The sequence below is a fragment of the Chlamydotis macqueenii genome, chromosome 28 (assembly GCF_036417535.1).
Source record: "Chlamydotis macqueenii isolate bChlMac1 chromosome 28, bChlMac1.mat, whole genome shotgun sequence".
NCBI lineage: Eukaryota > Metazoa > Chordata > Aves > Otidiformes > Otididae > Chlamydotis > Chlamydotis macqueenii.
The window spans coordinates 1,575,291-1,586,735 of NC_141583.1; the positions used below are offsets into that span (position 1 = coordinate 1,575,291).

Below are 11,445 nucleotides of genomic sequence, written 5' to 3' on the forward strand. Positions count from 1 at the left end.
GAAGAGCAGGAAGGGCTTTCAGAGCAGCCGGCTCTCGTCTTGGACAGTCGCCACACATCCGCACTTTTAGTGCCTCAGAACCCCGGACAGCTTGCAAAACACGGCTGTAACTGTCCCAGCGCAAGCTGTTCAGGAAAGCACAGAAACGCGATGTTCGCGTGCTTTTAGCGCTGCTCGCAAGAAGCCTCCGGAGCAGGCACTTCTCGTGCGGCAACAACCGTGCGTTCTACGATCTTTCCTAGCCTCTTTTCCTCCGGGCAGCCGGCTTGAGCTGATGTGAAGTGTTGGTGGGCAAATCATCCAGAGAAGCGTCGCAATGCTTCTGGGCTGTTAGCAAGAGCTTTCCTTGCTGACCGTTTTCACGTGGGAGATTAGCTGGACATTTGCCGGTTTAGTGCCTTGTTTCTTCTGCGCAGCTTGCACAAAGCTTATTGCGGCTTTCGCGGTTCGAGTTGTGCATCGCCGGAGCTCTGCGAAAAAGAGCGAGAGAAGAGCCGCGAAAGCTCCGAGTGCGGCCAGCTCGCGTGTAGCCGCGATGATGCGCTGTTCGCCGGTTGGAGGGCGACTGCCTTCTGCGCGGCTGCTTCCAAGTTGACGGTAAGTGCCAGCGTGCTAGCTGTGTAGGACAGTGAAGAGGCTGACGCGTGTGTGTCCGTAGAGCTGCTAGAAAGCGTACGTGAAGAGCAGGAAGGGCTTTCAGAGCAGCCGGCTCTCGTCTTGGACAGTCGCCACACATCCGCACTTTTAGTGCCTCAGAACCCCGGACAGCTTGCAAAACACGGCTGTAACTGTCCCAGCGCAAGCTGTTCAGGAAAGCACAGAAACGCGATGTTCGCGTGCTTTTAGCGCTGCTCACAAGAAGCCTCCGGAGCAGGCACTTCTCGTGCGGCAACAACCGTGCCTGCTACGATCTTTCCTAGCCTCTTTTCCTCCGGGCAGCCGGCTTGAGCTGATGTGAAGTGTTGGTGGGCAAATCATCCAGAGAAGCGTCGCAATGCTTCTGGGCTGTTAGCAAGAGCTTTCCTTGCTGACCGTTTTCACGTTTGAGATTAGCTGGACATTTGCCGGTTTAGTGCCTTGTTTCTTCTGCGCAGCTTGCACAAAGCTTATTGCGGCTTTCGCGGTTCGAGTTGTGCATCGCCGGAGCTCTGCGAGAAAGAGCGAGAGAAGAGCCGCGAAAGCTCCGGGTGCGGCCAGCTCGCGTGTAGCCGCGAATGTGCGCTGTTCGCCGGTTGCAGGGCGACTGCCTTCTGCGCGGCTGCTTCCAAGTTGACGGTAAGTGCCAGCGTGCTAGCTGTGTAGGACAGTGAAGAGGCTGACGCGTGTGTGTCCGTAGAGCTGCTAGAAAGCGTACGTGAAGAGCAGGAAGGGCTTTCAGAGCAGCCGGTTCTCGTCTTGGACAGTCGCCACACATCCGCACTTTTAGTGCCTCAGAACCCCGGACAGCTTGCAAAACACGGCTGTAACTGTCCCAGCGCAAGCTGTTCAGGAAAGCACAGAAACGCGATGTTCGCGTGCTTTTAGCGCTGCTCGCAAGAAGCCTCCGGAGCAGGCACTTCTCGTGCGGCAACAACCGTGCGTTCTACGATCTTTCCTAGCCTCTTTTCCTCCGGGCAGCCGGCTTGAGCTGATGTGAAGTGTTGGTGGGCAAATCATCCAGAGAAGCGTCGCAATGCTTCTGGGCTGTTAGCAAGAGCTTTCCTTGCTGACCGTTTTCACGTGGGAGATTAGCTGGACATTTGCCGGTTTAGTGCCTTGTTTCTTCTGCGCAGCTTGCACAAAGCTTATTGCGGCTTTCGCGGTTCGAGTTGTGCATCGCCGGAGCTCTGCGAAAAAGAGCGAGAGAAGAGCCGCGAAAGCTCCGGGTGCGGCCAGCTCGCGTGTAGCCGCGAATGTGCGCTGTTCGCCGGTTGCAGGGCGACTGCCTTCTGCGCGGCTGCTTCCAAGTTGACGGTAAGTGCCAGCGTGCTAGCTGTGTAGGACAGTGAAGAGGCTGACGCGTGTATGTCCGTAGAGCTGCTAGAAAGCGTACGTGAAGAGCAGGAAGGGCTTTCAGAGCAGCCGGTTCTCGTCTTGGACAGTCGCCACACATCCGCACTTTTAGTGCCTCAGAACCCCGGACAGCTTGCAAAACACGGCTGTAACTGTCCCAGCGCAAGCTGTTCAGGAAAGCACAGAAACGCGATGTTCGCGTGCTTTTAGCGCTGCTCGCAAGAAGCCTCCGGAGCAGGCACTTCTCGTGCGGCAACAACCGTGCCTGCTACGATCTTTCCTAGCCTCTTTTCCTCCGGGCAGCCGGCTTGAGCTGATGTGAAGTGTTGGTGGGCAAATCATCCAGAGAAGCGTCGCAATGCTTCTGGGCTGTTAGCAAGAGCTTTCCTTGCTGACCGTTTTCACGTGGGAGATTAGCTGGACATTTGCCGGTTTAGTGCCTTGTTTCTTCTGCGCAGCTTGCACAAAGCTTATTGCGGCTTTCGCGGTTCGAGTTGTGCATCGCCGGAGCTCTGCGAAAAAGAGCGAGAGAAGAGCCGCGAAAGCTCCGGGTGCGGCCAGCTCGCGTGTAGCCGCGAATGTGCGCTGTTCGCCGGTTGGAGGGCGACTGCCTTCTGCGCGGCTGCTTCCAAGTTGACGGTAAGTGCCAGCGTGCTAGCTGTGTAGGACAGTGAAGAGGCTGACGCGTGTGTGTCCGTAGAGCTGCTAGAAAGCGTACGTGAAGATCAGGAAGGGCTTTCAGAGCAGCCGGCTCTCGTCTTGGACAGTCGCCACACATCCGCACTTTTAGTGCCTCAGAACCCCGGACAGCTTGCAAAACACGGCTGTAACTGTCCCAGCGCAAGCTGTTCAGGAAAGCACAGAAACGCGATGTTCGCGTGCTTTTAGCGCTGCTCGCAAGAAGCCTCCGGAGCAGGCACTTCTCGTGCGGCAACAACCGTGCCTGCTACGATCTTTCCTAGCCTCTTTTCCTCCGGGCAGCCGGCTTGAGCTGATGTGAAGTGTTGGTGGGCAAATCATCCAGAGAAGCGTCGCAATGCTTCTGGGCTGTTAGCAAGAGCTTTCCTTGCTGACCCTTTTCACGTGGGAGATTAGCTGGACATTTGCCGGTTTAGTGCCTTGTTTCTTCTGCGCAGCTTGCACAAAGCTTATTGCGGCTTTCGCGGTTCGAGTTGTGCATCGCCGGAGCTCTGCGAGAAAGAGCGAGAGAAGAGCCGCGAAAGCTCCGGGTGCGGCCAGCTCGCGTGTAGCCCGAATGTGCGCTGTTCGCCGGTTGCAGGGCGACTGCCTTCTGCGCGGCTGCTTCCAAGTTGACGGTAAGTGCCAGCGTGCTAGCTGTGTAGGACAGTGAAGAGGCTGACGCGTGTGTGTCCGTAGAGCTGCTAGAAAGCGTACGTGAAGAGCAGGAAGGGCTTTCAGAGCAGCCGGCTCTCGTCTTGGACAGTCGCCACACATCCGCACTTTTAGTGCCTCAGAACCCCGGACAGCTTGCAAAACACGGCTGTAACTGTCCCAGCGCAAGCTGTTCAGGAAAGCACAGAAACGCGATGTTCGCGTGCTTTTAGCGCTGCTCGCAAGAAGCCTCCGGAGCAGGCACTTCTCGTGCGGCAACAACCGTGCGTTCTACGATCTTTCCTAGCCTCTTTTCCTCCGGGCAGCCGGCTTGAGCTGATGTGAAGTGTTGGTGGGCAAATCATCCAGAGAAGCGTCGCAATGCTTCTGGGCTGTTAGCAAGAGCTTTCCTTGCTGACCCTTTTCACGTGGGAGATTAGCTGGACATTTGCCGGTTTAGTGCCTTGTTTCTTCTGCGCAGCTTGCACAAAGCTTATTGCGGCTTTCGCGGTTCGAGTTGTGCATCGCCGGAGCTCTGCGAAAAAGAGCGAGAGAAGAGCCGCGAAAGCTCCGAGTGCGGCCAGCTCGCGTGTAGCCGCGATGATGCGCTGTTCGCCGGTTGGAGGGCGACTGCCTTCTGCGCGGCTGCTTCCAAGTTGACGGTAAGTGCCAGCGTGCTAGCTGTGTAGGACAGTGAAGAGGCTGACGCGTGCGTGTCCGTAGAGCTGCTAGAAAGCGTACGTGAAGAGCAGGAAGGGCTTTCAGAGCAGCCGGCTCTCGTCTTGGACAGTCGCCACACATCCGCACTTTTAGTGCCTCAGAACCCCGGACAGCTTGCAAAACACGGCTGTAACTGTCCCAGCGCAAGCTGTTCAGGAAAGCACAGAAACGCGATGTTCGCGTGCTTTTAGCGCTGCTCGCAAGAAGCCTCCGGAGCAGGCACTTCTCGTGCGGCAACAACCGTGCCTGCTACGATCTTTCCTAGCCTCTTTTCCTCCGGGCAGCCGGCTTGAGCTGATGTGAAGTGTTGGTGGGCAAATCATCCAGAGAAGCGTCGCAATGCTTCTGGGCTGTTAGCAAGAGCTTTCCTTGCTGACCGTTTTCATGTGGGAGATTAGCTGGACATTTGCCGGTTTAGTGCCTTGTTTCTTCTGCGCAGCTTGCACAAAGCTCATCGCGGCTTTCGCGGTTCGAGTTGTGCATCGCCGGAGCTCTGCGGGAAAGAGCGAGAGAAGAGCCGCGAAAGCTCCGAGTGCGGCCAGCTCGCGTGTAGCCGCGAATGTGCGCTGTTCGCCGGTTGGAGGGCGACTGCCTTCTGCGCGGCTGCTTCCAAGTTGACGGTAAGTGCCAGCGTGCTAGCTGTGTAGGACAGTGAAGAGGCTGACGCGTGTGTGTCCGTAGAGCTGCTAGAAAGCGTACGTGAAGAGCAGGAAGGGCTTTCAGAGCAGCCGGCTCTCGTCTTGGACAGTCGCCACACATCCGCACTTTTAGTGCCTCAGAACCCCGGACAGCTTGCAAAACACGGCTGTAACTGTCCCAGCGCAAGCTGTTCAGGAAAGCACAGAAACGCGATGTTCGCGTGCTTTTAGCGCTGCTCGCAAGAAGCCTCCGGAGCAGGCACTTCTCGTGCGGCAACAACCGTGCCTGCTACGATCTTTCCTAGCCTCTTTTCCTCCGGGCAGCCGGCTTTAGCTGATGTGAAGTGTTGGTGGGCAAATCATCCAGAGAAGCGTCGCAATGCTTCTGGGCTGTTAGCAAGAGCGAGTGAAGAGCAGCAAGAGCTTTCCTTGCTGACCCGTTTTCACGTGGGAGATTAGCTGGACATTTGCCGGTTTAGTGCCTTGTTTCTTCTGCGCAGCTTGCACAAAGCTTATTGCGGCTTTCGCGGTTCGAGTTGTGCATCGCCGGAGCTCTGCGAAAAAGAGCGAGAGAAGAGCCGCGAAAGCTCCGAGTGCGGCCAGCTCGCGTGTAGCCGCGAATGTGCGCTGTTCGCCGGTTGCAGGGCGACTGCCTTCTGCGCGGCTGCTTCCAAGTTGACGGTAAGTGCCAGCGTGCTAGCTGTGTAGGACAGTGAAGAGGCTGACGCGTGTGTGTCCGTAGAGCTGCTAGAAAGCGTACGTGAAGAGCAGGAAGGGCTTTCAGAGCAGCCGGCTCTCGTCTTGGACAGTCGCCACACATCCGCACTTTTAGTGCCTCAGAACCCCGGACAGCTTGCAAAACACGGCTGTAACTGTCCCAGCGCAAGCTGTTCAGGAAAGCACAGAAACGCGATGTTCGCGTGCTTTTAGCGCTGCTCGCAAGAAGCCTCCGGAGTAGGCTGTTCTTGTGCCCCACAATTTTGGGGAATCAGCTAGCAAAGGACTTGGAATCATGGGAACCACCATCAGAAGAGGGGAAGGTGTTACAATATGTAGACGACCTTCTTATTGCAACCAGAACCAAAGAATCCTGTGTCATTTGGACCGTGAGTCTGTGAAATTTCCTGGGACTACAGGGATATCGGGTTTCTAAGAAAAAGGCACAGGCGTTGTTACAACCCCAGGTCACGTACCTGGGGTACGAGATCAGTGCCGGACAACGGATCCTAGGACAAGCCCGGAAAGCGCCATATGCCAAAGCCCCCGACCACAAACTATAAAGGAACTACGGACATTCTTAGGAATGACGGGGTGGTGCCAACTTTGGATATGTGATTATGGTCTGCCTGTTAAGCCACTCTATTCCCTGATAGCAGCTAACCAAAAGGATCTCCAGTGGGATGCTGAGTCAGATCGAGCCTTCCATCAGCTGAAGAAAGCCCTGATGTCGGCATCAGCAGTGGGACTTCCTGATGTGAGTAAGCCATTTTTTCTATTTTCCCACGAAAAACAAGGAATGGCACTAGGAATATTGGCACAAGATTTGGGACCATACAGACGGGCGGTAGCATACTTCTCCAAACAGCTGGATGCCGCTGCGAAAGGGTGGCTGTTCTGGTTTTGTTAGTGGGGGGGGGGGGGCCTAAGGTGGTAGCTTCTGTAGGAAACTGCTAGAAGTTGCTCCCCTTTGTTCAGTGGACTTGGCCGGGCCTAGGGCGGACCCACTGCTGGCCAAGGCCGAGCCAATTGGTAGCAGAATGTCCCGTGATAACACTTCTGCGATAACATATTTAAGAAGGGGGAAACAGAAAAAAAAAGGGGAGAGATGTGAAGCAGCTGAGCGGTGGTAGAGAGGGGGAGGCGCAAGCCTTGTGGGCCTTGCAGGCCTCACCCTCTGGCCTCCCGCCGGGCAGCCGACTGGGCCCAACTCGGCCCGGCCTGGCTGCAAGAAGTGGAGAGGAGCAGTTGAAGTGAATAAGATGTAAAAAGGATCCTGAGAGACATCTACCAGCCTGTTGTGAGGAACGGCTGCAGACGCCAAGGTCAGTGAAGGAGGAGGGGGAGGAGTAATGCGGCTCCTGGCCAAGATTCCTCTGCAACTCGTGGTGACGTCCATGGTGGAGCAGGTTGTCCCCCTGCAGCCCATGGAGGTCCACGGAGGGGCAGAGATCCACCTGCAGCCTGTGGAGGACCCCACGCCGGAGCAGGTGGAGGCCTGAAGGAGGCTGTGGCCTGTGGAGGGCCCGCTGGGGCAGCTGTTCTGGAGGGACTGCACCCCGTGGAAGAGACGACCCACGCCGGAGCAGTTTCACGGAGGACTGTGGCCCGTGGGAGGGACCCCACGCTGGAGCAGAGGAGGAATGTGAGGAGTTCTTCCCCCGACGATGACACAGAGGCGTAAAACAACGCGTGATGAACTGACTGCGACCCCCATTCCCCCCTCCCCGAGGGTGGGGGGGAATCCCAAGATGGGGCACCCCCTCTCCCCCACCTCTGGGTTTGACTTCTCGTGGCCGCTCGTTTTGGCGTCTCTGCTGCGGGCGCCTCTGGGCTCCGATGCTCCCGGGACGGGAGAGCGGGCGCAGCCCCCCCTGTGCCCCACCAGCAGCCCCTCGGACCCTCGCTCGCGCTTCTTGTGCTGCCGGGCCTCCTCCTTCCGCAGCAGCTCCTGCAACGCACAGAGCCCTTGCGGACTCCCCCCTCCGCCTCCCCCCTCGAAGGGTGGGGAAACTGAGGCACGCCGGCCCCCAAAGCCAGGGGAGCCCCCCCCCCCCCCTTCTTTCTGGTGGGGGTCTTGCCGTGCTTGGCCGAGGCGGCGCTGGAGTGATGCTCGCTGTGCCCCCCTCTCTCTCTTGAAGCCTGGGGGAGAGGGGTGCTCAGGGTGCTGGCAGCCCCCCCCCCCAACCTGGGAGCCGAGGTCGGGGTGGGGAGGGAACGTGTCCCCCGCAAAATGGGGAAGAGGGTTGGGGGGGGTGGGTCTCACCGTGTGGGACCATCCCAGCGCCTCCGCCAAGAGCAGTCGCCTCCGCTCGACGATTTCGGCATGGGTCAGCGCGAAGGGGCCCAGGACCTGGCGGGCGGTGGCGGGGGTGGGGGTCGGGGCAGGATCCCACCCCGACCTCCGGGAGGTGGGGGAGGGGGGGAGGGGCACCCACCTCAGCCAGCTTGGTGGCCCCCGCGTCGCCGATGTCGTTGCTCGCCAGGGACAGGGAGAGCAGGGAGCGGTTCAGGCGCAAACCCTGAGGGGGCCGAGGGTTCGGGGTGGGCGCCAGGGGTCCCGTGGCCCCCGTCCCCCTCCCCCGTCCCCCCCCGTTGCCCACCTGGGCGATGTGGGCGGCCCCCAGGTCCGAGATGCGGTTGAAGCTGAGCACGAGTGAGCGCAGGCTGCGGCCGGAGGACCCCAGGCTCTGCCCCACGACCCCCGCGCCCGCGTCCCCCAGGCCGGTGTTCCGCAGCGAGAGGTGGGCCAGCCTGCGGGGGGGGGGGCGGGGGGGGCGTCGGCCCATGGGGTGCAGGGATTGGGGTCCCAGGGGTCCCATGGGAACGCCGGCCGATGGGGTGCAGTGATTGGGGTCCCGGGGGGACTCCGGCTGATGGGGCGCAGGGCCGGGCACCCCTGGGGGTACCGGGGGGGGGGGGGGGTCGGCCGATGGGGTGCAGGGATTGGGGTCCCGGGGGTCCCGCGGGGACATCGGCTGATGTGGCACAGGGACAGGCACCCGGGGGTCCCGTGGGGAAGCCAGCTAATGGGGCACAGTGATTGGGGTCCCGGGGGGTCCCGTGGGGACTCCTGCTGATGGGGCGCAGGGCCGGGGGTCCCTGGGGGATGCCGGCCAATGGGGTGCAGGGACAGGCAGCCGGGGGGTCCCGTGGAGACGGGGCGCAGGGCCGGGGGTCCCGGGAGTCCCCTGGGGACAGCCAATGGGGTGCAGGGATGGGGGTCCCATGGGGACGCCGGCCGATGGGGCGCAGGGACGGGTTCCCAGGGGTACCAGGGGGAAGCCAGCTGATGGGGCACAGTGCTTGGGGTCCCGGGGGGACGCCGGCCGATGGGGTGCAGGGACGGGCAGCCGGGGGGTCCCATCGGCTGGTGGGGCACAGGGATGGGGGTCCCGGGGGGACTCTAGCCGATGGGGTGCAGGGCCGGGGGTCCCGGGGGGGTCCCGTGGGGAAGCCAGCTGATGGGGCACAGTGATTGGGGTCCCGGGGGGACGCCGGCCGATGGTGCGCAGGGACAGGTTCCCGGGGGTCCCGTCAGCTGATGGGGCGCAGGGCCGGGGGTCCCGGGGGTCCTGTCGGCTGGTGGGGCGCAGGGGTGAGCGCGGCTCCGTCGGGATTCGGCCCCGACTCACTTGCTCTCGCCCCCCATCAGCGTCTGGAAAGCGGCGTCGGGCAGGGGGCTCCCCTCCAGGCTGAGGGTCCTGCCCAGGACAAACCCCCGTTACCCCCGTTCCTTAATTAGCGCTAACGAGGAGCCCCCTGGACCCGTGGCGTACCGGAGGCGAGAGCAGTGTGCCAGCAGTGCGGCCAAGGCCGGCAGCGAGCGTTCGGTCAGCCCGACCTTCCAGAGGCTGCGGTGGGGAGGAAGGGACGTGGCGATGTTTTTGGGGGGGGCTGCCCCCAGCCCCCCCCCCACTCCCTGCCCCTCACTCACTGCACTGCCTGCAGGCCGGCCAGGGCGGGCAGGCACTGGCTCAGGACCCCCAAAAAGTTCTCCTCGAGCTTCCAGCCTGAGGGAGACACGGAGGCCAAGGCGGGGTGATGGGATGAGGAGGCTGAGCCCCCCCAAATGCGGCCTCTCCCCTCCCTGGCACGGCTGGGGAGGCGGCCCACAGCGTGATTTCCGGGGGCTCCCCGTCCCTGGGTGCTGGGGGGGGGGTCCCCACCTCGCAGGAAGACGGCGCAGACGCTGTGGGGGTCCTCGTGCTCCAGCTCCACCTGGATGCGGGGCTGGAAGCAGCTGTACTTGTGCTGGATGCGGGCGAGGACCTTGCTCAGCGGCGGCTCGGGGGGCTCCTCTGCGGGCCGGGGGGGCGAGGGCGGTGGGTCGGAGGGCTGCTACTGCCCCCCCCCTCCCTGGGAGGGACCCCATAACCCGTGTCCCACCCAGCCCCGCTCACCGTCCGGGGGGAAGCTGGGGGGCGGCCGGGGGGTGACTCTGGGGACGCCGGTGAGGCCGGCGCGGGCGCAGAGGTCGGGGAGGTCCTGCTCCAGGAGGCCGGTGCACTGGTACCCCTCTGCGGGCAGGGTGGGCAGTGTGGGGGACACACACACACACAACCCCCCCTCAGCCCCCCCAAGTCCCCTGCCAGGGCTGGGGGCTCACCTTCGCCCTGCTCGGCCTTCCTCCCCGCGCTCTTCGTCTCCTCCTCCGCCGCCGCCTTCTCCTTGAGCGCCCGATCCCCCCGCCGCCTCATGGCCTGCAGCTGGGGGGGGGACCGGGGTAGGGGGCTCAGTGCCCCCCCCCCGGACCCACCAGCCCCAGCGCCGGCCTTGTCTGGCACCCAGACCTCCCCACAGCCAAGGGGTCCCGGTGGGGTCCCGATGTGGGTGAGGGGGGGTCCCAGGGTCCTGTGAGGATCCCTTTGTGGGTGAGGGGGGGTCCCAGGGACAACGGGGGGGTGTCTTTGGTGCGAGGTCCCTGTGAGGGGAGGTCCCTGGAAGGGGAAGGGGGTGTTCCCAGTGGCGGGTGGCCTCTATTGGGGGGGGGGGGGGGGGTGTCTCTGTAGGGGGTGAGGGGAGGTCCTAGGGTCGGAGGGGTCCCTTGCGGGTCCCTACAGGGGCTGGGGGGGGGGGGGGGTACAGAGGGGTCCCAAGGCCCTATGGAGTCCTTTTGGGGCAGGGAAGGGGGGGCGTGCCAGGGCTGAGAGGGAGGGGCTATGGGTGTCCCTATGCAGGTGACAAGAGGGTCCCAGGGACAAGGGGCCCTACGTGGGGGGGGTCTCTTGGTTGGGGGGGGTCCCTATAGGGGTCCCTGCAAGGGAAAAGGGGCATCCCGGTGGCAGGGGGCCCTAAGGGGGAGGGGGGGTCTGTGTGCAGGTGAGGGGGGGGGTCTCAGGGCTAGGGGACCCTATGGGGTGCGGGGGGGTCTCGAGGCCCCATGTGGGGGTCCCTATGGGGGTCTCCTTGGGGTGAGGGAGGGTTCTAGGGTCGGGGGGGGGGCCCTATGGGAGTCTTATTTTTGGGGAGGGGAGTCTCAGGGCTGAGGAGGCCCATGTGAGTTGGGGGGGGGGGCTCCCAGGGTTGGGGGTGGTGCGGAGGTGGGGGGTCCCAGGGCCGCCTGCAACCTGGGTGCTCGGCCGGGCCCCGTCCCCATGGCAACGCGTCACACAGGGGCGCTGCTGCGCCTGCGCAGTTGATGGTAGACGCCGAAGCCCTGTTGGTCAGGGAAAGCCCGGAGCCCCGGTGTCGGTGGTGCTGTAGATGCGCTGCCAATGGCCGGTGAGGAGCAGCAAGAGCTTGACTGGCTGGCACTTTCGGTGTGGGAGCAATCGTTCGACGTTCGTGATTTTTTCGGGGTTTTTTTCAGTGGGCGCTGCCAGTGCAGAAAGGGGCGGCGACAGCCCCACGCCTTCCCCTGGCTGCAGAGGCCGGGAACTGGGCAGCGGCGCTGGGAGTACTGGGTCCTTACTGGGCCGTAACTGGGCCCTTACTGGCCCCGCACCGGTCCGCGCCTCGCCCCACAGCCGGCGCCCACCCACCCGCACGCACCAGGCCCTTTACTCCTTTATTCACCGCCCCCCCCCTACCCCGCGCTCGGGGG

The 11,445-nt window shown here is 62.5% G+C and overlaps 1 protein-coding gene across 1 annotated transcript in view; it reads right to left on the reverse strand.

The window, feature by feature from the left end:
• Window positions 1-10,118, reverse strand: part of LOC147597249 (leucine-rich repeat-containing protein 71-like) — a 79,377-nt gene extending 69,259 nt beyond the window's left edge. The window contains exons 1-11 of the mRNA XM_086768114.1: window positions 10,009-10,118; window positions 9,803-9,919; window positions 9,569-9,700; window positions 9,337-9,412; window positions 9,179-9,253; window positions 9,035-9,103; window positions 8,003-8,153; window positions 7,838-7,921; window positions 7,666-7,752; window positions 7,422-7,541; window positions 7,174-7,350 (exon numbers count right to left, since the gene is read on the reverse strand). Coding sequence (XP_086624240.1) covers window positions 7,174-7,350; window positions 7,422-7,541; window positions 7,666-7,752; window positions 7,838-7,921; window positions 8,003-8,153; window positions 9,035-9,103; window positions 9,179-9,253; window positions 9,337-9,412; window positions 9,569-9,700; window positions 9,803-9,919; window positions 10,009-10,099 — 1,179 coding nt within the window. The 5' untranslated portion in view covers window positions 10,100-10,118. The remainder of the gene's footprint in view (window positions 1-7,173; window positions 7,351-7,421; window positions 7,542-7,665; window positions 7,753-7,837; window positions 7,922-8,002; window positions 8,154-9,034; window positions 9,104-9,178; window positions 9,254-9,336; window positions 9,413-9,568; window positions 9,701-9,802; window positions 9,920-10,008) is intronic.
• Between the last annotated feature and the right edge of the window lie 1,327 nt (window positions 10,119-11,445).